Genomic DNA, 26600 nt, shown 5'->3' on the forward strand with positions numbered 1-26600 from the left:
GCCGAAAATAGTGGAGTATAGGATGACACGAGTGCCATTTGGAACTAGAGCAAGTCCATTCCTCTTAACAGCGACGCTCCAGTATCATTTCAAGCACATCAATCCTGCGCTGAGATCATCTGCCATGCAACTTGCCGAGAATTTCTACGTTGACGATCTTGTCACAGGCGTTTCTTCTTCAAAAGAAGCTTTCCGTCTTTATAACGAAGCAAATCTCATCCTCAGCAAAGCGGGCATGAAGCTGCAAAAATGGTCCACCAATGATGATGAGTTAAGAAAGTACATCACTGATAGATTGGACTCTGTCTCAGCAATGGCTCCTACGAAAGTTCTTGGTTTGCTATGGGACACAGCTGCTGACAAGCTTATTCTAAACATGGAATCTCTGTTGCAGATTCTCGAAAAGAAGAACGACACCAAGAGATGTGTCCTTCAGACGACCGCACGGATTTTCGATCCATTAGGGTGGCTATCACCGTTCGTCGTTAGGATGAAAGTCCTCTTTCAGAGATTGTGGGAGCATGGCACTGCGTGGGAAGAAGTTATGCCTGAGCAACTTAGACACGAACTTGGTCCGATGAGCTAAAATGCTATCCGGTGTTTTCACTTCCCAGGTGTGAGCTGAAGTTATTCTTGGACAAGCCTTCAAGCTCCCAGCTTCACGTATTTGCTGATGCCAGTTCTGTTGCTTACGGTGCCGTAGCTTATCTCAGAATGGAAGATCAATGCGGTAACGTTGATGTTCAGCTTCTATTTTCGAAGTGTAGAGTAGCTCCAATCAAACGGATCACGTTACCACGTTTGGAGTTGATAGCAGCGGTTCTGGCTTCTAGAGTCCTAAAGTTCTTGCGGGAGGCTCTAGAGTCGAGGCAATGGAAAATAGAAGAGCACCTGTGGACGGACTCAAGTGTAGCGCTTTGTTGGATACAAAGCACGGCAACCAAGTGGAAGCAATTTGTTTATAACAGAGTTAACGAGATACGTCAAGTAACAGATCCAGACCAGTGGCATCACTGTCCGGGAACACAAAACCCAGCTGATCTGCTGACGCGTGGGCTTTCGCTCACAAACCTTCGAAATAGCCAGCTGTGGTGGAAAGGACCTAACTGGCTTCTACGTGCGGCAAATAGTTGGCCAACGACATCTGACGCTCCAGATTCTGGACCGGAAGACGAACAAGTTTCTTCCGAGTTACAAACAAACGTTCCTGTACTGGTGAGCGTGATAAGAGAACCACTTTTCAGTGCTGAACGATTTAGTTCTTGGTTACGAATGGCAAGAGTGACAGCATGGGTCAAACGCTTCGTGGACAACTGTAGATCGCCAACGTCACATACAGAAGGATCACTTACAGCTACTGAAGTTCAAGAAGCTGAGAACATTTGGTTCAAGCAAATGCAGACAGATACCTATGCCAAAGAGAGAGCCCAACTTGAAGTGGGACAAGACCTCGACAAGACGTCGTTCATAAGAGACCTGCATCCCTTTATTGACGAAAAGGGCGTCATGAGGATTAGAACTCGCCTTCAGAACGCCGAGGTCACATACAACGAAAAGACGCCTGTGCTGCTACCGTCCAACCACCCGGTCACGCAACTCGTCATTTGCAAGCTCACAAAACTGTGCTCCACGGCGGTGTCGGTGACACATTAAATGAACTTCGCGCCCGGTTCTGGGTGCCCAGAGTGCGACAAGCAGTGAAGAGAGTGCTACGAAAATGTGTGATTTGTGCTCGTTTCCGACTCAAGGCTGCGAGTGCACCGGCAGCCCCTCTTCCCAGTGATCGTGTGTGCAATTCGCGCCCCTTTGAGGTTACGGGAGTTGACTTTGCAGGGCCAGTTTTTGTGAAAGATTGCAATGGTGTTAAAGTGTACATAGTGCTATTCACGTGTGCAGCAGTTAGAGCAATTCACCTTGAGCATGTGGTTGGACTTACTACTAACGCTTTTCTCATGGCTTTCAAAAGATTTTGTGCAAGACGTGGAACACCGCGAATAGTTTACTCAGACAACGCTACTACATTCAAGAAAGCTGCACGTGAGCTAGCTAGCATGCACCAGTTGTTGAGGAAAGAGGAAGTCAGCCAGTATTGCTCTACCCACGGCATAACTTGGAAATTTATTGCAGAGAGAGCTCCTTGGTGGGGTGGGTTTTGGGAGCGGTTAGTTAGGATTGTGAAGATGTGCCTTCGCAAGTCATTGGGAAGGGCGTCGGTTGACCTACAACAACTGAGCACTTTGCTGACTGAAACAGAAGCCGTTGTGAATTCCAGACCCATAACTTTCGTTTACTCTTCTCCTAAAGAGCCAGACATTCTAACCCCGTCTCATTTTTTGTTAGGCAGCCGTCTCTTGTCTAATCCTAAAACGTCTGATGAACAGGGAGAAAGAAAGACTGAGCTGCTCAGTTTGTGGGTCCACAGGCAGCTAATAATGGAACAACTGTGGAAGCGATGGCTTCGTGAATATCTACTGACACTTCGAAGCGTTCACTTGAGGAAAGCATCAAAAGCTTATAGCATCAGTAAAGGTGATGTTGTGATTATTCACGAAGACAAGGCTCCCAGAATGTTCTGGAAGACTGGGGTAGTAAGTGACTGCATCCGAAGTAAAGATGGCAACGTCCGTGCGTGTAAAGTTAAAATACCCAGTGGCTCACAGATGATCCGACCTGTGCAGAAATTGTACCCTTTAGAACTCGCCACCTCAGGCCCCGGAGTGTGTTAAATATTAGAAGAAGAGGACAACGACGGCTACTAGCGCGCTCGGCGCGAGCGGCTCGCTCGTGATCTGGCGCTTCTGGACTGACTCGAACGGCCAGTATGGACGCGTTATTACGGTTCTTCGAGCAATAAACTTCCCCTTCCCGCCCTTCTACTGCGAAGACTCCTTTGTTTTACAGGGCACAAGGCCCTGGAGCGGCTACTACACACCTACCCAGGCAGCCAACAAGACCTCATCGACGCCATCAAGAACAAGTGCTATGGAGATCCAGCTCCCACGCAACCATGTACAACACCATACATGGGACAACCCAACCCACTTTTGGACGAACCCATCACAGAAAACGAGGTGAGAGCGGCCATCGCAGCCACCACCCGTAACACAGCGGCGGGCACGGACCGTATCACGAACGCCATGATCAGAAACCTTAGCGACAAGGCCATCTCCGCGCTCACGGCCTTTCTCAACCAACACTGGGAACAAGGTACGGTGCCGGCGATGTGGAAACATGCACGCATAATCATGATCCCCAAACCGGGGAAGAAATTGGCAATTGAAAATCTGAGACCAATCTCGCTCACATCCTGCCTCGGCAAGGTGTACGAGAAAATCATACACAAGAGACTACAGGGACACTTAGAAGACAACAAGCACCTGCCAGACACCATGTTTGGTTTCCGCGCAGGCTTGTCCACACAAGACGTTTTACTGCAAATCAAGGAAGAAGTCCTCAGCAACGTTCCCCGCAGCGGCGAACATGCCCTCCTAGCAATCGACATCAAAGGAGCTTTCGACAACGTCAGCCACCAAGGAATCCTAGAAGGGCTCGCCAACACCAACTGCGGTGAGCGAACGTACAAGTACGTTCAGAGCTTCCTAAGCCACCGCAAGGCAGAGCTGAAGATTGGGGAGATACAGACTGCAGTATACCACCCTCCCAACAAGGGCACACCACAAGGAGCAGTCATCTCACCCACGCTCTTCAATGTCGCCATGATCGGCCTCGCAAGAAAACTGCAAGATGTAGAAGGCCTCCGCCACGCCTTCTACGCAGACGACATAACACTCTGGACCACAACAGGGTCCCTTATTGAAAAAGAAGAACGGCTGCAAACTGCAGCTGACCTCATCCAAGAATACGTCAGCCAACGGGGACTACAATGCTCGCCCGAGAAATCTGAACTCATACGAGTCTGGCGAGGCCGGGGTAACCACACAGTCCCCACAGACCCAACACGAAAAATCGAGGTACACCTCAACGGGAGCCTCATACCAGAAACGTCATTGCTCAGGGTGCTGGGCATGTGGCTGCAGTCTAACCAGCGTGCTACACACACCCTTACGCTCCTCAAAACCAGTGTCAAGGCGATATCACGCATGATATCCCGTGTAACATCGAAGAATAGAGGCATGAAGGAAGGGGACACAATCCGACTGGTCAAAAGCCTGGTGGTGAGCAGAATCGCATACAGCCTGCCCTACTACCATCTCACACAATCCGAGACGAAACAGGCCGACACGCTCTTGAGGATGGCTTTCAAGACCGCTCTCCGCCTGCCGATGAGTACATCGACTGAGAAATTATTGGCGCTGGGGTTACACAACACCCTCAGCGAACTCACAGAAGCCCTTCACGTCTCACAACAACAGAGACTTGCGCTGACTCACACGGGCCGGCAGGTCCTACAAACTTTGGGCTTCAAAGCCACAACAACACGAACCCAAGAAACCTGCACGATACCTCGTCACGTCCAGGACAGGTATCACATTGCCCCAATACCACGCAACATGGACCCTAACCTACACTCCGGAAGGAGGAAAGCAAGGGCCCAATACGTAGAGAAAACATTCAGGTTCGATACCACGGCCCGTTTTACGGACGCCGCTATGTACGGAACGAAGAAAAAGGGCGCAGTGGCAGTGGTATGCGACCGCCGAGGCCACGTCACCTCCAGTGCATCGACCCGCCCCTGCACGATCACGGAAGCGGAAGAACTGGCCATCGCGTTAGCCATCCGCGAAGGTCAACACGCAAGAAAACCACTGACGATCCTCACGGACTCCCAGCAGGCCTGCCGCAACTTCCTACAGGGAAGAATCGCAAGACCTGCGGCACAAGTCCTAGCCCAAATACCCAAGGAGGACACTGACGACAACACCATCATAACCATCATTTGGATACCGGGCCACGCTGCCATCACGGGTAACCTGTATGCCGACAGAGCAGCTCGAGAATTTGCATATAACCGAGCACTCATCACGCCGACTGCAGATGATCCTGACCCAGTTGACCCCGAGTATTCAGCAATCCTGAACTACCACAGAGGGAGTCGCTTGCGATATCCCCCACCCCATCGAATACTAAAGACGGAGGATGCCGCTGCCTGGCGTAGGCTCCAGACAGGCACTTACACGAACCTACACATATTACATCGCCTGTACCCCACAGCCTACAGGGAGTAATGCCCGTGGTGTGGGGCCACACCAACCCTATACCACATTACGTGGGAGTGCACGCTACACAACATAGAACACCATGACACGAACACCACGAGGGAGCAATGGGAGGCACTGCTGTCCAGCTCGGCCCTCGACGACCAGCTCAAGCTGATCCAGAGAGCAGAGAAGATGGCAAGAGCCAGCGGAGCCCTAGACTAGGGGCCCCGACCATTAGCGATGCCCCATTGGGGCAAGACAAAACTATATTTGAATTAAAGTTTATCTATCTATCTTCCCCCGTTCTTGATATATTTTGCCGTACGCAAATCAGCGTTCTGTAGGTCTTTCTTCCTTATTCAGTTTTCTGCCCTGTTTACGTTCTTAACAATGTGTACAAATTAGCCTAACAGCAAGCTCTTCTCAAGTTTATCAACATAATGAAAGACAGGGACAAGGTAAAGAAAAAGAAGAGAAGGGGTAGGGGGGTGCTTGTTATGCGTTTCCTAGACAAGCAAGTCGCAGTATTTTCGGAATGCTACCCTTCCGCGCAACGTGGTAGACCATTCAGTCAAGTACCAGAGATGAGAAGCTGTTCGACGACACGGAGGCCTGGTGGAGGGCAACAATGCCTCCAAGTTTTGTGCACGCACTCGTCCCATCTTTATCTGTGTGCAATTTTTAGCGCTTATATCCCCCTCAGCAGTTATTTATAACACGATCCGGAATGAGGTAGAAGCGCGCCGTGAGTGGGAACAGAAGGTTCTGTGCATGGGAGAAGGGATGGCCTCGCTGACAACCCCCCTCCCCCCCCCAACCTTTTCGGACCGCCCGGCTACGCCAATGACATCTGCCGAACCACAGTTCAGGAGATAGGTTCGCTTTGCTTGTGTTACCATCGAAGAGTAGAGCTCGGTCTACTTAGTTAAAGGGGGTAAACACGCAATGTAAGTTCATTTCAAGATAAGCAGTGATGAACTCGCCTGCGTAGCGGGTGCGGTTCGCGTGCCTGATGGACTCGTATCCTCTCATGTAGTGCTCTGGAACCTCCAGCCGCTCGCGGGCGCTGCTGTAGTGCGTTGCAAGGTGGGCCACGTACAGAAACATAGGCTGCAAAAACGATCGCTGAGCTATGTAGGCACCCTACCAGATCATGAAGGGGGGAGCGGGAGTGGGCGTCTCCTCCTCGAGACACACTGCCGGCACTTCAGTGCCTACAGTAATGAGTGTGTAGCGAGACCCCGGCCTACGCCCCGTTCTCTGTGCATTTTAACACCTTCCGCTCCCCTCCCCCTGAAGGACTCTATTTCGACTATGCAATGCCCTGCTGAAAAAGAAAAAAAAAGAAATATATCTTTGATATTATAACTGCTCTGGTTTCATTATTCAGAGCTCAAGGGAAAGAATCTTTTACACACTTAACCTAGCTGACACTTTTCTTTTTATGAACTACATTTATGGAGTAGTAACTGCTGGCCATATTAGGCTCCAGCGAATTTTCATCTCTGACATATTAATTGTGCTCATAAAGGCCATGACGCATAAGAAAAATCACAATTCGATAAAAAGTCACAATGTTTCTATATTTTTTTCCCAGCATTAAACGTCTTTCTCTGTCTCTAAAGGTTGCGTATACGAAATACATATGCTCAAAAAACATAAGTGTATACTATAAGTGTCATGTTCGGCGCACAACAAAAGCGAATACCGACACGAGTGCCGCAGAAACAGGAAAAAACAAGTAAAAAGGAAACGAAGAAAGTATGCAATTCCAAAAGAACGATAAGAAGAACAAGAGTAACATTAAACAGATGAAAGGTACGGCAATATCCGCTATTAACATTTCAATATTCACAAATCTTGGAAAAACTATGCTGCGTGGGCAGCGATGTGATGGAATCTTTCTCATGACTGTGGACCTAAGATTTTCGTTGTAGCAATTGCCGGAGCTTCTACTGATAAGTGGTTAAGCCCGAGCAACATCAATTCAAAGGTTAAAGCACAGTGATACAAGCAACCCAGACTAGGGCATGCATACAGGCAGACGGAGACGAAGTGATCGACAGCGGTTGAAAAAAGCTTGTCTCTGGAGCGAACATTTCGACAAGGGGCTTCCACAGAGAAACAACTGCTTTCCTTGGCAGCTTTCATGTTCAGCACCAGTGGGCAAAGAGAATAAAGTCTGTGCACATTATGAGGTCAAGGAAGTATATAGCATGTGTTTAAAAGCAAGGTGCTGTTCAGTTACGATAAAAAGGAGGCGGAAAAGTGGGTGTGCTCCATGAAGTAGGGTAAAAAAGGAAAAAAAAAGGAAAAAACCACGTGTGAGCGAGCGCAGCTGGACGTAAAGAACGATGTACCTTAGAGGTTTGAAAAACAAAACAGCAATAGACGGAGAAAAAGAAAGCTACGCTGCGAGTGCGTAAGGTGAATGTGCGTGAGCTGTAGTACGTGTTTTCATTCCCGATTTCATGCTGGCTGACTCACTTGGGAGCCTGAAGGACCTGCTTCCTCCATAACATTTCAGTGTAAATGCTGCTTTGTAGCGTTCTCACTTAACTACTACGCTTCCCTCTGACGCTCGAGTTGTGGTCGGGTTTCTAAGCAAACACTTGGCAGTAGCGCACCTAGGGAGGCGCCGCCGCCGGCGCTTCCGACGCCATGACGTTGAACACCATTGACACGACGCGGCGGCAAACGACCACGCCAGGCGTGACCGATACGCGACAGAACTTCCACAATACCGCTACCGAAACTGGTGGGTCTGGTGGGTTTTGGTGGCCGTTATGATGATGATAATGATGATTTTTGGCATTCCCTTTGAAACGTGGCGGTGACAAACAGTCACCTAGGCTGCTTGAGCTAATCAAGTAATTCGTACATGCTTGTAAATCTAGCATTTTGTCTACATCTCCTTATCGCTCTTCCTTAAAACCTCTGTATACCTCTGTATACCTCTGTAAAACCTCTGTAACCTCTGTATACCACAGTCCCTCATGCCTGTAAAGGAAGCGGTACTATCAATTTCGTCCCCGCTTTAGGAGTGTCGAAGCGAAAAAACGTGCGTGTTAAGTGCGGGAAGCCGGTCACGAGGTAGAGAGGAGACGGGAGACCTTAGCAGAGCATGCTTGTGTGCATATGCATATATAGTCCCGTTCACCAACACTGGTGATGAATTACAACAAATGATTGAAGTACTTAACGGAGAAAATGTAAGACTAGGGTTGAAGAATAATATGCAGAAGACAAAGGCAATGTTCAGTAGCATGGCAAAAACAAGAATTCAGGATCGCCAGTCAACCTCTAGAGTCTGTACAGGAGCACGTTTATTTAGGGAAATTATCCACAGGTGACCCTGATCATGAGAAGGAAATTTACAGAAGAATAAAAATGGGTTGGAGTGCATACGGCAGGCATTGCCAAATCTTGACTTGTTGAAAATCCTGACACGTTGAAAAGAAACGTGTATAGCCATTGCATTTATACCGGTGCTAAAATATCGGGCAGAAACTTAAATGTCAACAAAGGAGCTCGAGAATAAGTTAAGGAACCCTCCAAGAGCGATGGAACGAAAATGTTAAGCTTAACGTTAAGTGACAGGAAGAAAGCGGTGTTGATCAGAGAGGAAGCGGGGAAAGCCGATTTTCCAGTTGACATTAAGAGAAAAAAAATGCAGCTGGGCAGGCCATTGAGTGCGTAGGGCGGGGTGCGTAGTGCGTAGGGTCGACAGATATGGTTACTGAATGGGTGCCAAGCGCAGTCGAGGATGGCAGAAAATTAGGAGGGATGAGGAAATGAGTAAATCTGCGGGTGCAAGTTGGAATAAACTAGCACAAGGCAAGGGTAACTGGAGGTCGCTGGGAGAGGCGTTCTTCCGGCAATGAATATAAATATAGGCTGATGACCTATTATTCTAAGCTTTTAAAGTCATGACATGCTTCAAAGGCTATCATTGGGCATCTGCTACTAAGAGGAGCTCAGCCTGTCATTTTTGGCAAATGCTTTCGGCGCACTGACTCTACGTCTTCCCGCGCGTTGCAAGTCAATCGCTCGACGCCCACCTGCATCCGATGGGCCGAAGGAACTCCTGCACCTCTCATATTACGAAAAAAAATATGTGCGTAATTTCCTGCCTGTGAAATAACAGTCTTCCACCTTCAACTTTCAAAGTAATAATTCCTGCATTGTCGTGTCAACTCACCTTGTTCGGTGGATTATCTTTAATTATATTTACTGCTTCCGAAGTTATTAGGTCTGTGTAGTACCATCCATTGTCTCTGGTGGCCCGAGTGAAATTTCGTCGGAAATCCAGGCCGACATCGCCTGCCTGTTCAACAAATAGAAAGAAATAACTAAGTGAAACTTCGGGGCAATGCTGGGGAGGGTTGCGAGAAAGTAACAACATGCCACGTCGGTATAAAATCTGGGGCGTTATTCGGCCGCTTCAGATTCATTACCTAGCAATCCATACTGAGCTCGCTAATTACATTTTTGCTAATCAAACATATATAATGCGACCAAAGGCTAATCAGGCAGGAATAATTTTACACATTCAGCTGGCTAATTAATTTTTACTGAAGAGAGAAACTGACTTCTCACGGTTCAATATCAGACGTGGCGGCCGCATATTGACGAAATGTGAAAACGCTTCTGTAGTTAGGTTTACGTGCACGTTAAAGAACGCCAGGTGGTCAAAATTATTGCGGAGTATCCCACTACTACGGCTTGTCTCGTAATCGTATCGTTGTTTTCGCATGTAACACCTCAAAGTGTAATAAATGTTTTTGAAAACTAATTTGCTGGTTCAAGAGCATTTGGTTAATTGAGTCAATTCCAGTGTTTTATGTAAAACGTCAAGATTGCGTCACGCTAGGAAAACAAAGTGGGAGCTTACGTTTGCCATCAGCGCCATTATTAATTAATTAATTAATTAATTAATTAATTAATTAATTAATTTATTTAAATACTTCCATACCCGAAGGCATTACACAAAAGAGTACGTACATAAATAACAGACAAATATGTGCAACAATAAAGTTTAGCATAGCGTGTTGTTCACGGCTGTTTTGAAGCTTGCATTGTCTGGAATAGTGGCGATGGAAGCAGGCAGGCGGTTCCAATCCAGGCTTGTTACTTGAATAAAGACATCCTGATGCAACTTTGTTCGACAACAGGTGCACCAACTTCTAGGCTGTGATCGAAACGGGATAATACGTACGACGGACCTAGTATAAGTTCATTTCGAGTTGGGTTAAAGTGGTATATCTTACAAAGAAGACACAATCGTGCGCATTTGCGACGGCATGAGAGTTCAGAGTAACTGAATGTATGCTTCACAGACCTAACACTGTCGTAACGAGAATAATTAGACGACATAGAACGAGAAGCGTAACTTTGAACACTTTGAGTTTAACTACAGTATTTTAAAATTGAGAAGGATCACAGATTGCCCATGCATACTTTAGAGCGAACAAGTGCCTTGAAGTGGGTTAGTGTATAAATAGTTCACTCGGTGCAATTTTAATGTTATGGCGTAGGTACCCTAGTGCAAGGTTGGCATTGTTAACTACGCGTAGTCGATGTGTACGTTCCATGTAAGGTTACTGGTGACATAAAGTCCAAGGTACTTGTAGGAGTCAACCGAGACTAGTCTGGTACCATCGATTAAATAAGGGAGTGCGTTAGCATTGATGGTTAGACGACCAGGTACATGCATAAATTTACATTTGTTAATAGTGAAATTCACTCGCCAGTTGTTACAAGAAGAAATTTTGTCAAGGTCAATTCATTGTTTACGGGAGTCACTATAGCTAGTAATTTTGTGGTTGATTCCACAGTCGTCTGCAAATTACTTATTAGAGGTAAACTGAACCTTGTCTGGTAAGTCGTTAATAACAATAAGAGCAGGGGCCCAAGGACAGCCTTGTGGAACTCTAGAAATTACAGGTGCACAAGAGAAAGAGGAATTGTTAGCGACTACGTACTGTGAACGGACCTTGTAGAAAGCTTTTAATCCAAACAAGAACATTTTGGTGAAGTGTAGTTCACTAGGAATTAGCGAAAGTAAGCCGTGAGAAAGAGTGTCCGAAGTCGAGAGGAACGCAGTAGGTATCGAAACCAGAATCGGCACTTGCAAGTAAGAAGCTGTTAAAAGATGGTAGTTGAGTTTCTAAAACCATGTTGACAGAAGTTAAAGAAAGAGTTTGATAATGTTTATGATAAATTTTACAACTTCTGAAAAAAAATTATGCCCTCAAAGGCTTTACATGGCATGCTAGTAATAGAGCTTGGACGACACCTTTCGGTGGATTGGCGATTACCTAATTTCTGGATTGGAATCACCTGCCCTAAGTTCCAGTCACTGGGCAGGATTGAGCACTGGAAAGATTGTAAAAAAAATCTTGGACAATATTATGGACTAGTACACACCTGTATAGATTAGTCTTTTTAATTTATGAAATCTGGACCTGGCGAAAAAGGTGTAAAGTCTTGGATTAGTTTGGTAATCACCAACCCAGTCTATAAATATTGTATCCACTAGTTCGAAATTGCAACCAGGTACAAATGGGAGTGTGGTAAAGTGTGTTGTTTTTTGAAATCTTGAAGAAGCCAGGTTATTGAAGAAACCAGCGCTTATAAGGATGGACTTGTGAGAGTCCAAATTACGCACCAGTGGGACCCGCCGTGGTTACTTAGTGGCTATGATGTTGGGCTGCTAAGCATGAGGTCGCGGGATCGAATCCCGGCCACGGCGTCCGCATTTCGATGGGGGCGAAATGCAGAAACACCGGTGTTCTTAGGCTTAAGTGCACGTAAAAATGTTCCAATTTTTCTGGATTCAATTTTTCTGGAGTCCCCCACTACGTCGTGCCTCATAATCAGATGGTGGTTTTGACACGTAAAACCCCACAATTTTTTTACCAGTGTTGCCATATACTATGTTCCAGAAATCACCAGGGTTTGAGCTCTGGTAATGTAACATGAAATAAAGTATTTTCTCGGCAATAGCTTGGTAGTAATGAGTCCATTTATCGTTCCTGGTAGTTTCTTGCACGAAAGAATGGCCGCTTGTTTTTGTTCTTCAGGGGTGTAAGTGTGTTGTTGACCCACGGTGAACGTTCATTGTAAGTGTGTTGTTGACCCACGGTGAACGTTCATTGGAAGTGTGTTGTTGGCCCACGGTGAACGTTCATTATAGACATTATCTTTATCTTCTGTACAATATGAACGATAATTGATATTACTTTATTTTTTTAATTATCCAGTTTTTATCTGCTGACCTTTTCTAGAAATTGGCGATATAATCAATAATGAAATGTCCATTGCAGCCGTAATGGCGGTTACGCTGGCTTTTTTCTAAGCATAAGTGAACTTTTTAGTCTTTTTATTTTATATTCAAGTTTTATAAAGAACGCGCGGCTTTGTGACCATTTACATCCTGAAACAAGGTCAGGGAAGAAACCAGGCCAGGTGCACTAGTAAGAATGAAATCAAGAGTATTAGAGCTAAGTACAGTCGAGCGGATTGGTTCAGAAACAATTTGCGATAGGTTGCAATTAAAACAAACACTAAGTGAAAATGTACGCATGCCGAATACATTTGCTTGTATGTGATATAATCTTTCTGCCATAAATGTTCGGGGAAATTATTATCCCTCCGCACACAAAAAATTAAAAAGGGGTAAATTAGGGTGCCAAACAACTAGACAGTTTAGAACATTGTGAATGCCATTGCAAAATGAGTACGTGGCATTCGGTGCTCTATGGGGTGTTCTTTCTTTAGCTGCACCAAAATTTGAAACATTGCCTGTGGCAAATAACGGAACTCTCAACCTTCAGCTAAACTTCAGCGGCCATTAGTTCTACGAGAAATCAAACTGTTTAAGTGAATATTGGACGATATTAAACTAACTGTCTTTTCAACCTATTACTTTACAGAAACCATTTCAGTCCACGAATTGTAGCTGGTGAACTTGCAAGGCATATTGTATTGGCACGAACTCTGATAATGGCACCGGTTTCAAAATATGCGCCGTCAAACTTGCTGTAAAAATGCACTGGTGTTACACTCCCTTTTTAAAGAAAACACTGTTTTATGAATTTATGCACAAAAGTAACTGGAACGCCTACGCTTTTTGTCGCAGACTTTGAAACTAATATTTTAAAACTTGTGTGGCCCTGAGAATCGGTTCCAAGTGGATATGCCTTGCGAACTCACCGGCTACAATCTGTAGATTGAAATATGTGCCGTAAATAATTAGATTAAAGATAAGTAGCCTAATTATGCTACTTATTCAATGAAACATTTTGATTTCTCATTAAAGTAATGGCCGCCTCATCGAATAATTTAGTTCAAGGTATAGAATTGTGCTATCTACCACTGGCAATTTAAAAGAAATTGGTGCAGCTAAAAAAAACGCGTTGTATAACAAGCACAGAAATTGTCTTCAGGAAATTCAAGCATGACGAGCGCACAGATAAATTCAAGAGGCGATACAACCGGTACTGCGCAGCTGGGCGCCTCATATGTACGCCTCACGCTTCCTTCACGCCCCGAAGAAAATGTCGCGATGTTCAGAACAGCACCTATAGCTCTCGAAAAATGTACATTCACACTCGGTTTCACTTTCGGATTATGTGAATGTACAGCGAGAATAATGTATCGCATGTTTTACTGCGCTGCCCAGTTCAAGAGGTTATTACCTATAACAACTCTGTTTTAAAATACCCTGCTGTTTTTGTGGTGTCTTGTCCGCCTGTTTTCGTTAAAGGATGCATTGCCTCGACACAAAGTCAGCATTCCTAAGCGAGCTGAATCGTACATTTGTTCCAAGATGACTGACATACATATTGCCGCTAGGTGTCACGAGCCAGCGCTGAGAAAGAAGTTGGGACTGGGACGCGCGCTCTGGACGCGCGCTCTGCAAGACGGCAGTAAATACTGCCGAATATCGTCAACATAGGAAGCTTAAAAGTGCTGCAGTGGAACTGTCGTTCCATTTTTGCTGCAGCCGCTGATCTGTTATATCTCTGTGAAGAACTTTCTCCTGATTTGATTATTTTGCAAGAAACTTGGTTATCCACAGAAAAGAGTTTTCATTTAAAGAATTATCGCAGTTTTCGTCTAGATCGCCCTTCTCGTAGAGGGGGATTAGCATTTTTCATCTCAACAAAAATTTGTCATACAGATAAGATTAGTCACCAGTCATTCTCTGCTGAAAGTGAGATTCTAGCATTGGATTTAACGCTTCCTGGATGCGCCCCATTTTCGATAGTCAATGTTTATTTTCCTACAGGAGTTCTCAATACAGGAGTTCTCGATGCCGTGCTTGCAGCCTGCAGAAATGATCTAATCATAGCTGGTGACTTTAATTCTCACCACGTATCATGGGGTTATTGGTCCGACTCTTGTGGTAAGAGATTGTTGGATTGGGTTTCGTCAAATAATCTTAACTGTGTAAATTCGAGAACCCCAACTTATGTATCCGGCAAATCACGTTCGGTGTTAGACCTAACTTATTCCAGTTCGGGTTGTGCAATTTTCTCCTGGTCTACTATCACGTCGGCCACAAATAGCGACCATCTTCCAATAATTTTTGAGGTCATGCGACCAATTAATTTAGTCGAAAAGCATGTCCGCACCTTTGTTAACTATAGTAAATTTCAAGATTCACTGCGATCAGCTTTAAATAAACAGGTTGGTCTAAATGATGAAGTTAAGGCAGTTAATTTGTGTCAAGTGATAAGTGACAGTTACAAAAAATCCAGCTTCAGTATGCAGTCAACTAAAGGGGGTACTTATTCACCATGGTGGAATCCGGATTGTGAACGCGAATATAGAAGAAGAAAGGCAGCCTGGAGAAAGTTACTGTATAATCAATGTCCACGTAATTGGAATGACTATAAATTTGTTGCAACTACATTCAGGCAAATAGTTGACCAAGCGAAAGAAAATTATAACACTAAACATTACAGTTACCTATCGCAGTCTAGTAATAAAAAAGCCCTATTTAGGTTTCTACGGTCTAAAAAGATTGTTTCAGCCCCAATAAATGTAGAGTCTGTTAGCTTAACTTCCACTGCATTGGTACAATCACTGGAGGAGATTGCAAAAGGCTTAGAGCGTCGATTCACATCACTTCGCCCCTATCATATACCGGCGCCTGAAACAGCTAATGATTACATAGCAGTCACATTAGAAGAATTAATGAGAGTGGTAAACATGCTGCCAGCTTCAGCCCCAGGTCCTGATGGCATAACTACAGCAATGATAAAACTATTATTCGAATTATCACCCCAGGATTTGCTTAAACTTATAAATTTCTCGATTAAAAATGCATGGATTCATCCAGACTGGAAGGTTGCCAAAATAATTCCACTACTCAAAAAACGGGGTGATGGATATACAATAGATAACATTAGACCTATTTCTCTGACCTCAAATCTCGTAAAGTTAATCGAGAGAGTTCTGTACGGTCACATCGATAGGTGGATAGGCGAGAAGCAAATATTAAGTGATTCTCAAATAGGATTCAGGCCCGGCTGTTCAATTTGGTGTGCTCATGTTGACTTGGAGAGTCGAATTCAACTCGCTCGCCGCAACAACCAGTACGCTGCCTTAGTCACATTAGACATTGCGAAGGCGTATGACAGTGTCGATCACAGTATCTTAATCAACAGACTCGAAAGTGTGAGTCTCCCACAGTACATAATTGCATGGATTCAAAATTTTCTAAGCGGACGCACATTTTATTGCTATCAAAACGGTGTGTCTTCTCACATTTACAAACAGACAAGGGGCGTTCCTCAAGGTGCACTACTTTCCCCCGTATTATTTAATATTTTGCTAAATCACATCCCGACACATCATGACGTACAGGTATACGTATACGCTGATGATATCGCATTTTTCTCAGTATCAATTGATATTCATAGCTTATATAAAACTTTGCAATTGTATTTGAATCAGATTGAAATTTGACTAAAAGCAATACAAATGTCGCTAAATGTCAGCAAAAGTGCAATCATTGTTTTTCCCTTAACTTTTCCTATCCGAATAACACTGTCGTATGGCCAGGAGATTATTCCACAGGTGCAATCTTTAAAATATCTGGGAATGATTTACACAGAAAAGCTTAATTGGAAGACACACATAGAATACATCGCATCTAAAGGAGCACGCGCAGTTGGTTTATTACGACGAGTCAGCAGCAATCGTTTTGGAATGCGCAGAGAGACCTTGCTGATGATTTATTGTATGTATGTCCGCCCCATTCTAGAGTTTGGATGCGTGTTATTTTCTGGAGGTCCTATTTATAAATTACGCCCTCTGGTTCTTTTAGAACGCGAATCACTACGTCTATGTCTCGGCCTTCCAAAATATGTAGCGAATAATATTCTTTATCATGAAACTCACCTGCCTTCTCTTCAAACTCGTTTTCGTATACTGACAGTCCAAACGTTACTGAACATATATGCTTCTCCCCAGAGACGCTCCTTCTATATGTTTATTAGAGAACCGGCTGCATTCTTTGAGAATCAATGGTCCAGACTGCACTGTCCCCAGGTAGTGTTTGTGCAGAAACTATTAGAGCCATTAGAAATATCAACCGTGATGTGGATTTTCAAAATTTCCCTACTGCGACAGTAAGCGTTGAATTCGATGATATATTTCCTAATAACGCTAAACTCCTGCCTATTCGATACCTACAAAGTTTGCTAGATGACCACCTCGAGAACCTCCAAATAAATGCAGTAATAGCCACAGATGCTTCCGTCAGTGAAGAGAAGGCAGGTGTGGGAATTTTTTCGGCATCCTTAAATTGGTCTTTCTCCCTTCGACTACCCGACTTTACGCCAATATTTCAGGCGGAGTTATTAGCGATCATCCTAGCTCTACGAAAACTTCCCACATCTATTACTTCAGCCGTAATCTTAACCGACTCCTTGTCTGTTTGCTCCGCTTTATCAGTGCCCAATTCATCTATCATTCTCCGTGAATTTCATTCATCCATCCCCCAACATTTACGCCTTATCCATCTGGTATGGGTGCCTGGGCACGTGGGGCTCACTTTAAATGAATCTGCAGACGCACTAGCAGCGGCATCTCTTAACGGCCCGGTACTGAGGATCCTAAGACCTTCGGCATACGTCACTTCTGCGAGATTTAAAAAATTTTCTGTCCAAGAAGAACAGGCCAAATCATGTGTACTCAATAACACCGATTTTCAGCACCTTAGGATTCCTTGGCACAGCAGATGGTGTTCAACAAGAAAATTTGAGGTGTCGTTTACTAGAATGCGTTGCCGAATACCAAGGCTTAATTTCTATACCCATAGGTCTGGTTTGGCGCCTTCCCCTCAATGCTTTTATTGCAATGAACCCGAAACTATGGATCATTTCTTTATAGAGTGTCGTAGGTTCACCATGCATAGAAAACCACTTCTAGAAGGTCCCCTTCGCCAACTTGGATTGAACATTACGTTACCTATCATTCTATCTCTGGGGGCGTCGGCACTAGGACACTGTAATAGGAACGTATGTGATGCCATATTTAATTTTCTAATGGAAACAAAGAGACTGCCATGCTAATTTTTTAAGACAACAAAAATATTTGCTTCAAATTTTAAGATGCTATAGCATGAAAATTAATATTAACGATTATAATTCATTGATTATCTCATTCTTAAGTAATAGAATCCCATTTAGGTATCCTTCATTTTTCTTCCCACTGCCGCCCGATTCATGGCCAATCCCCCGTAGTGGGTTGTGCTATATCTACAGGCACCAAACCAAACCAAACCAAATCTGCAAGATTCGGGCACTGAAGCCGAAGAAGTAGAGGCTGAGGACGCCGGCTTGAGTTTTTGCACGCCTTCTTGTCCAGCTGTCTGTCTCGCCGACGCCGGGAACATCTTCAGTTGTGTTTTCGTGACAAACCCCTACGGACGCAGTTACGGAAAGATACCGATCCGACATCACCTGCAGCTGAACGGGACGACCGACTTTCGCAAGATATACCAGTGACTGTTGACGGTTATGCCGTTACTGCTTTAGTGGACACCAGAGCAGACTACACGATACTAAGCGGGAAAATAGCAACGCAGCTGAAGAAAGAGAGAGAGAGAAACAACTTTATTTAAGTGAAAAAAAATTTCACTGAGGGATGGTGGTCAGGCGGTGCCTGGCCGCCACCTCCTCGGCTCGTTGAATGGCCCGAAGTGCACGTCGAGGCTAGAGTTCCGGAGCACGTTATCCCACGCTTCGGGCGCGGGAGTGGTCAGGAGATCAGGCGGGGGTGGGTCCTCGCTGCAGTCCCAGAGTATGTGGGCAAGGGTGGCGGTCGTGCCGCACTGCGAACAGTGTGGGCTAAAGAGGTCGGGGTATATGTGACTGTATATTTGCGGGCAAGGGAACGAATGGGTCTGAAGGCGGCGCCAAACGATTTGCCGGAGTTTCGTGAGTTTGGGGTGCGGTGGCGGTTTTGTTTGGCGTCCTCGTCGTCATACTGACGAGCGAGGGGTTGAAGAAGGCATAGGGTGCCAGGAGTGACGGTGCCGCGAGCAAAGTGAAATATGGCGGTTTTCGAATCGCTAAGTATTGTAATGTAACCGGCAGATGCCGCAAGCGCGATAGCCGCTTCTTCGGCTTCGGCGGGGTTTAGGGCGCGGACGGAGCCGGCGATGCGTAAGGCAGTGGTCGTGTCCGAGAGAGTGCGGATAGCCATAACGCTGAGAGCGTACGCTTTCGACTGCGAAGTGTAACGGGCCGTATCTACATATGCTGTCTCTGTGCTTGAGGCGTAGGTCTCGTGCAGGGCCTGCGCCCTCGCCTGTCGACGCCCGTCGTGGTGACCGGCCAGCATGTTTTTCGGTAGTGGTTTTACTACAAAGCGTTGTCGTATCGGAGAAGGTAGGCAGATCGGGTCTTGGCCAGAGGGCGATGCAGTGAGGCCGATGCGATCGAGGATCCACCGGCCGGTCTTGCTTCCGCGAAGACGTTGTATTTGGGCAGTGCGATGTACCTCAATCAATTCGTCGAGGGTGTTGTGAAGACCGAAGCTCAGGAGATGTGTCGTGGAGGTGGTGGGGGCAAGGCCTAGAGCTAGCTTGTAGACCTTGCGAATAAATCGTTCGACTCTGTCCTTTTCGGTGCGTAAAAGGCGGAGGTACGGTAGGGCATAGGTGATGCGCGATATCACGAAGGCGTCAATGAGTTGGACAAGTTCCGTTTCGCGCATGCCTTGCCGGCGGGCAGACACGCGTGCGATGAGACGGGCCGTCTGTGTGACCGCAACGGTCAGCCGGTCGAGCGTGGTGGTGTTGTATTGGCCTGTTTGGACGTGAAGATCGAGGATTCGCATGTGGTTCACTTGCGGTAAGGCCGTGCCATTTACGTAGACTTGGATGGTCGGTGAAGGGGGGTGTTTGATCTTGCGGCGGTCGGGAGGTCTAAGCAGCAAGAGTTCAGATTTGCGCTCCGAACATTTGAGGCCTGCCTGCGTTGCGTGGTGAACGACGGCGTCGGCGGCACGTTGAAGGGTCTCTTCAATCTGGCCATCCGAGCCCGTGGCCGTCCACAGTGTAATATCGTCGGCATAGATGGTGTGGCGTAAGCCGGGGATCTCGTCGAGTGAGGCAGGAAGTGTACTCATGACCAGATTGAAAAGAAATGGGGAGAGGACTGCCCCATGAGGGGTGCCTCTGTCCCCGAGGTTCATTCGTGCGGACATGAGGCCGCCGGCCAGTGAGAGCTCTACCGTTCGGTTTGAAAGGAATTCACATACGTAATTGTACGTGCGCTCGCCCGGATGTATGGCGGCAAGGTTCGAGGCAATAGCCGCGTGTTGCACCGTATCGAAGGCCTTGTGGAGGTCGATGCCGAGCAAGGCGCTGGTTCCCGCGTGAGGCGGTGTCCGAAATATGTCGTGATGTATTTGAACGAGTGCGTCTTGCGTGGAATGATGGGCACGGAACCCCAGCATCGTCAGTGCAAACAGGTCGTTCTCTTCCGCGTAAGTTTGCAGTCTGGCGAGGACTACGTGTTCGATCAATTTGCCGAGGCACGAGGTGAGCGAGATGGGACGTAAGTTGGCGATATCCATCTTTTTGCCCGGTTTCGGGATGAACACGAGTTTCGCGTGTTTCCATTTTTGAGGTAGTTTGCCCGAATGCCAGCACTCGTTTGCATATTGCGTGAGTGCGACAACCGATTTGTTGTCGAGGTTTCTTAGTACTTTGTAACGCCGTCGGGACCGGGCGCCGAGGTCATGTGAAGTTTGAGAAGAGCCGCATACATTTCGGCCTCCGTAAAATCGGCGTCAAGCGTGGGGTTTGGATCGCCATTGTAAGGGGGCAACGGTGGTGGCGGTGTATTCGGTGGGGCAAGGCCCACGTAGCGGTCGGCTAGCTCGTCGAGTAAGTCGGCGTCCGTTCCCGGGTAGTTGTGCAGGGGCTGTTGCAGCTGTTTCTGGGCTGACGACTTTGAAGTGCCGGGATCGAGCAAGTGACGCAGAAGATGCCACGTTTTCTTGCTGATCATCTGCCCGTTCAGGCCGTCGCACAACTGGCCCCACTGTTGCCGCGCGAGGGCGTGACTGTGGCTTTCGATATCGCGTGCGAGCGCCTCGATGCGGCGGCGCAGCTTCCTGTTGTGTCGTTGCGTCGCCACCTGCGGAGGAGGCTCGCATGCGCATCCCACATGTGCAGAAGACGAGAGTCGGTCGTAGGCGAATCGGTGGCGGTCGCTTCTATCTCGCGCGTCGTGATGTTCACGTGCTCGTGCAAAGAAGAGATCCAGTCGCGGAGGTCGGTAATGGCGTCCGGGGCTTGCTCATCGCGCAGCTTGCGGAACTTGGGCCATTCCGTGATGCATGCCGTGGGCTTGGGCTTCTTGCAGACAAATGTCTGCACTGTGGTCGCAAGGATGTAGTGATCGCTGCCCGCAAGTAGGCCCGTGTTCTCCCAGGACGCTCGCGTCACGTTCTTGCAAAACGTGAGGTCTGGCGAGGTGTCGCGGCATACGCTGTTGCCTATTCGGGTGGGCGGCTGCTGCGGGCCGTTAAGCAAAGTAAGGCGCAGATCCTGCACGAGGGACCATAGCTTTTTGCCTCGGGGGTTTGTGTGCATGTAGCCCCAGTCAGGGTGGCGTGCGTTGAAATCGCCGAGCACGAGCAGCTGTGCGTCGCCGGCGAGTGCTAGTGTTTTGCGAAAAACATGAGAGAAATTTTCTACGGCTGCTCGCGGGGAACAATAAACGTTCAGAACGAATAGCGAGCGGTCCATGCGTTTTCGTGGTAGGATTTCGACGAGTGTGTGTGGGATGTCTTTGTATTCTATATCGTGCTGTGTGGCCGTGAGGTTGTTGTGTACAAGCGTGGAAGTGCAAGGGGAGCCGTGCGGGTCGAGCTGCTGGTAGGCCGCGTAGCTAGGAAGGGTGGCTGGGGCGGACGTTTCTTGCAACGCGATGACGTCCGGAATTGATTCAGTGTTTGCCAGCGGATCCTTTTGTATTTTTCTTTATGAGTTGCTGCAGATGGCTCCGTTTTTTGCGGTACCCCCTGCAGTTCCACTGCCATACGATCAGATTGGTACGAGCCATGATTAATTCATGGGAGTGGCCCCTTGCGTCGTGGAGGGGCGACTGCGCGATAAGGAGCGGTGGCGTCCAAGATGCTTATGAACGCTAGTGAGAGAATTTTCTGTGTATTGCTTCAGAGTGTTGTACGAAGCGTGCGTGTTGCCGATTGCCTGCTCTAGATTTGCGAAGCGGTCATCTATGGCTTGTTGCATGCTATTGAGGCGGGTCTCGAATTTCGCATCCAAGGCGTTAAAGTGGGCTTCGAGCTTTGCCTCGCTGGCTTGAAATGCCTCAGCTACGGCTTTCGTGACTGCCCCTATAATGGATCCGTATATTTGAAGCGACTCAGTTGAAGTGGTGGCTTTACGCTTTCCCGCAGCGGCGGCTTGCGGCTGCTGCTGCTGTGGGACGGTGGTTGTTACGGGCGGTTGGGTGAGGGCCCTATTCAATTTGGAGTCGAGCGACTGTATGTGCTGAGTGAGGTTTTCTATTTGGGATAGGAGTGTTGAGATTTGGGACTGCTGCGAGGACAATCGGGCCTTAAGAGAGGTATTCTCTCTGACCAGCTCCCTCACCTGTGTGTCTGGCGACGGGTCCTGTGACGACGACTTCAGCGAGGACGGGGGTCCTTGGGCCCAGGCAACCTTCGTGGGGCCGGACGACGACTGCGACGAGCCCTTGGTCGAATCCACAGAACAGTCGACCGATGTCGAAGCGCCCCCGGAGGACGAGGCCAAGAAGTAGCGGCTGGTTGACGGGGTCCTCGAGCGGGACCTCGAGCGGGATGGAGATCTGTGGCCGGTGCGGGATCTCGAGCGACTGGCCCGTTCTTGCTGCGGCGGTTGGCCGAGAGGCCGGAAAGACTGATCGCGGGACGGCGAGCGGCCGGTTCATACGATCGACGGTCGATTTAGACCATTTCGAGTTTGGGCCGGATGGCGTTGGCTTCTTCTCGAAGCGATATTTACTGTTGGAACTGTTTGTGGTGTGTCCGCCGTTGCAAACAATGCAGCAGGCCTGGCATGTCGGCTGGGTGTCTTGCGGGGCCGGCGGGTGGTCTTCGCCGCAACGGGAACAGCGGTTGCGTCTGGGATGAGGGCACACGTCGGTTCGGTGGCCCACCTTGCGACAATTGAAGCAGGCTTCCACCTTCCGATTGAAAGCGTAGAGGCGTATGTGCACGCCGTGGTAAAATATCCATCGGGGTAGATGATCCCCGAGCATCGTGACGAGTATGTTACTGGTACGTCCCATACGGCGGCCGCCCACCACGGGCATATTCGGGTTGCTCTCCTGTAGGTCTTGCAGGATTTCTCCATCGGAAAAATTGTCCAATGCATGGAACATGATCCCACGAAACGCATCGTCTGGCGGCGGGGCGTAAATGTGAATTTCTATGGCCTGGTCCCCGAATTTTAGGGACGTAACTTGGAGGTACGTCTTTGCTTGAGCTGAGTCTTGCACGCTTAGAGTGAATGTATTGTTGGTAGGGTGGACCCTCACTTGGTCGCGGGACGCCGGCGGCTGGTCCGGTAGCGACGCTGCCTTGAGTAGGACTTCGTATAGTTGCCAGGGCGGCAGCTTCGTGAGGTCGATTGGGGCTTTGTGCCGTCCCACGATGTGGATGGCGTCGGCCGGCATCCTGGGTAAGGGGCCGCGTCGTCGCTGGGGCGGCGGTCGTGGCTTCGGATCGTTGCGAGGTGGCCGCGTTTGCTCGGCGTCCTTCGGGTCCGGCGTGGCTTGGCGAAGCTCGAGCCTTCGCTTCTCCTGGGCACGAAAACCCGGCGGCGGCTGCCAAGAGTCGTCCTCCCATTCGTCGGTCGAGATCGTGTTTCCTTCTACTACGCACTTCATGTCGGTGGGCGGCCGGGTGCGGTAGGAAAGGCGGGCGGCCGCGTAAGAACGCGCGCAACTGCGCTAGGCCCAACCGTCGGGCGAGAAAATGTGGTCGAGGGAAAAAGAAACTCTCACTTGAGAATGGCCGTCAGAAAGCACGTGAAATTGGCATCCAGGGGTTCGGAAACACTTCGCGCACCCACTCGCGCAAAAAGCATTTACCTAGAAGAACATTTACGGCGAGAAAGTCGGAAAATCACGGAGCTCGATGCGGATGCGTCCGTTGGCTCCTAGCGCCGGCAGCGTTCTCCCGCAGCTGAAGAAGTGATCACGCCCTCGAATAACTCGCAGATTCGGACGGCTGGTGGCCACGTCGTTACTCCACTGGGCGCCTGCACGAGTTGAGATTCAAGGATCTACATTCGTAGCGAGCTGCCTTGCCTTACGCGAATGCTCCCGCGACGTTATTGTTGGGGTTGACTTCCTGCAGGAGTACGGCGCGATTATCGATCTGCAAGAGCGTCGTATCACTTTCTCTGCCGAACGAGAAATCAACGTGCAAGACGGCCAACGGTGCGACGACGTACTTCGTGTTTCTGCAGACAGTGTAACGCTTCCTCCACGAGCCAGTGTCCTCGTCGACGTCAGATGCTGTGGCTTACGCGATGGCGAAGCGGTGGCCGAAAGTAACTTGGAATACCTACTGAAGGAAGGTGTTTGTGTGGCTCGAAGTGTTATACAGATTCGTGCTGGTCATTCGCAATTGCTTGTTACCAACTTTAGCTACGAGCACCGACACCTGTTCCGCGGCACTTCGTTAGCGTTTGCAGACGCAGTAGCAAACGTTAACTGTTTCACGTCAGAAGTAGTGGAGACAGCAGACACGTCTCTGGACCATCTCGAAATCAATTCTGAAGTGTCCACCGATAGCCAGACAGCACTGCGTAAGCTCTTGCTTGAATTCAGGACCTGCTTCGCACATTGTTCCAAGGTACGGCAGACTGCCATCACTAACCACAGGATCATTACGTACGAAGACACACGCCCGATACACCAGCAGCCTTACCGCGTGTCGGCAAAAGAACGCGAAGCCATACGTACGCAAGTCCGGGAGATGCTTGACGATGGCGCCATCGAACGTTGCAACAGCCCAAGGTCATCTCCGGTCGTCCTTGTAAAAAAAAATCACCGCATATCCACGAGGTGAATGATGATGAGTGGGCGAAGCTCCGGAGGGAATCATCGGTAAAGCGTGAATCTTCCGTGTAATTCGCCCAGTCTCGCCGCACTAAATCGAACGATTGACTTCCACCAATGACACGCGCCATATGTGACGTCATTTCTATTTTATAACAGCGCCCTTCATTATAATTGCACCATCTCCCGCTTAAGGGGACACTACCACAAACGCGTTAGAAAAGTGCAGTACTCTCTAGTAAGGGGGAGAGGCCACAGCGTCTTACGCAGCCGTTTACACATGCCGGAACGTGCACCGAGTTTGCCAACGCCATCACATGACTGCTGAGAGAGTATAACCCCCCCGTATTCATAAACGCTGCTCGACTTGAACTTGACTTGCCACCGCCTTCAACGCGTTTCGAACGCGCTGCCCAAGGTGGCAAGTCAAGTTCAAGTCGAGGAGCGTTTATGAATACGGGGGTAAGGCGGAGAGGCCACAGCGTCTTACACCAGCTTCTTACACGGGCCGTAACGCGCTATCACAAACGCTTAGAAACGCGCAGTCTTTCGTTAATGTTGGGTATTTATTGCCATCGTGGGGGAGGGAAGGGAGGGGACGTTTAGCTGCGGCACCAAGTACCTATTTATATCAGAGGCTCCGGCAACAGTCACCAACGCCGCACGCATTTTGTGCGAACGTGGGCAAAACGCCGACGGCGTCGACAACAGTTTTCTGCGTGTTGCTGGTGCTGCTGCATGTCCAAGTCTATACAGCTGATAAAGCTACTATCATTACTGCGTATAGCTCTCTACAAATTTGCTATCGCAATTGATGCTTCGCCTTTCAGGTGAAACTGCGACAATTTTTTTTAGGGGCGAAGCTCCTTAGGGTGTCGGTCTGTCCCTCCTCCGTAGTATGAAGTAGTAGTAGCCGTCGTCGTAGTAGTAGTCGTCATCGTAGTAGGTAGCCACGTCTACTTTTATGAGAAAAAAAGTTGTCGCAGTTTCACCCGAAAGGCGAAGCATCAATTGCGATAGCAACTTAGTAGAGAGCTATACGGAGTAAGGATAGTAGTTTTATCCGCTGTACAAACTTGGACATGCAGCAGCACCGGCAACACACAGCACTGTTGTCGACGCCGTCGGCGTTTTGCCCGCGTTCGTACAAAATGCGTGCGGCGTTGGTGACTGTTGCCGGAGCCTCTGATATAAATAGGCACTTGGTGCCGCAGCTAAACGTCGCCTCCCTTCCCTGCCCTCCCCCCCCCCCCCCCACGGCTATTCGTGCGTCAGAAGAAGGCGCGTTTGCTCTACATATATGGTGATTGTAAAGGAGGAAAGAGACGCCTACTTCTGCAGCCCTTAAGGGAGCACGGCACAGAACGCGCGTTTGTTCTCCGCCGTGCGTTCACTCCCCGTGAAAGCGCGCGTCCCTCGCGCCCTTTCACTCGCACATACAGCGTTCGGCGGCGCGCGGCGACGATTTCATCTCCATTGACGTCATACGGAACCTCACGGCGACGGCGACGGCGACGCCGACGGCAGAACTTTGCTTTGGAGTGTCCATATAATTGCTATCGCAATAAAATGACGTGTACCCGCTGCCGCGTATGGACGACTCGTTAGATAGACTACGGCGCGCTGACTACTTTTCTTCTCTCGGTTTAAAAAGCGGGTACTGCAAATCGAGGTCGACGAACACGACCGCGAGAAAACAGCCTTTGTGACTCCAGATGGGCTCTATGAATTTCGAGTGCTTCCTTTTGGCTTGTGTTCAGCCCCGGCTGCAACACTCCATTTGCTAGTAGGTACAGCGTTTGACCGCTGGCGCCACGCTGTGCCGCTCGCG

General features: G+C 48.4%; 1 protein-coding gene across 1 annotated transcript in view; it reads right to left on the reverse strand.

Moving 5' to 3' along the window:
* The window catches only part of LOC119439933 (arylsulfatase B), a 322975-nt gene that overhangs the window by 87437 nt on the left and 208938 nt on the right, over positions 1-26600 (reverse strand). The window contains exons 6-7 of the mRNA XM_049661199.1: positions 9361-9486; positions 6143-6269 (exon numbers count right to left, since the gene is read on the reverse strand). Coding sequence (XP_049517156.1) covers positions 6143-6269; positions 9361-9486 — 253 coding nt within the window. The remainder of the gene's footprint in view (positions 1-6142; positions 6270-9360; positions 9487-26600) is intronic.

The sequence above is a fragment of the Dermacentor silvarum genome, chromosome 2 (genome assembly GCF_013339745.2).
Source record: "Dermacentor silvarum isolate Dsil-2018 chromosome 2, BIME_Dsil_1.4, whole genome shotgun sequence".
NCBI lineage: Eukaryota > Metazoa > Arthropoda > Arachnida > Ixodida > Ixodidae > Dermacentor > Dermacentor silvarum.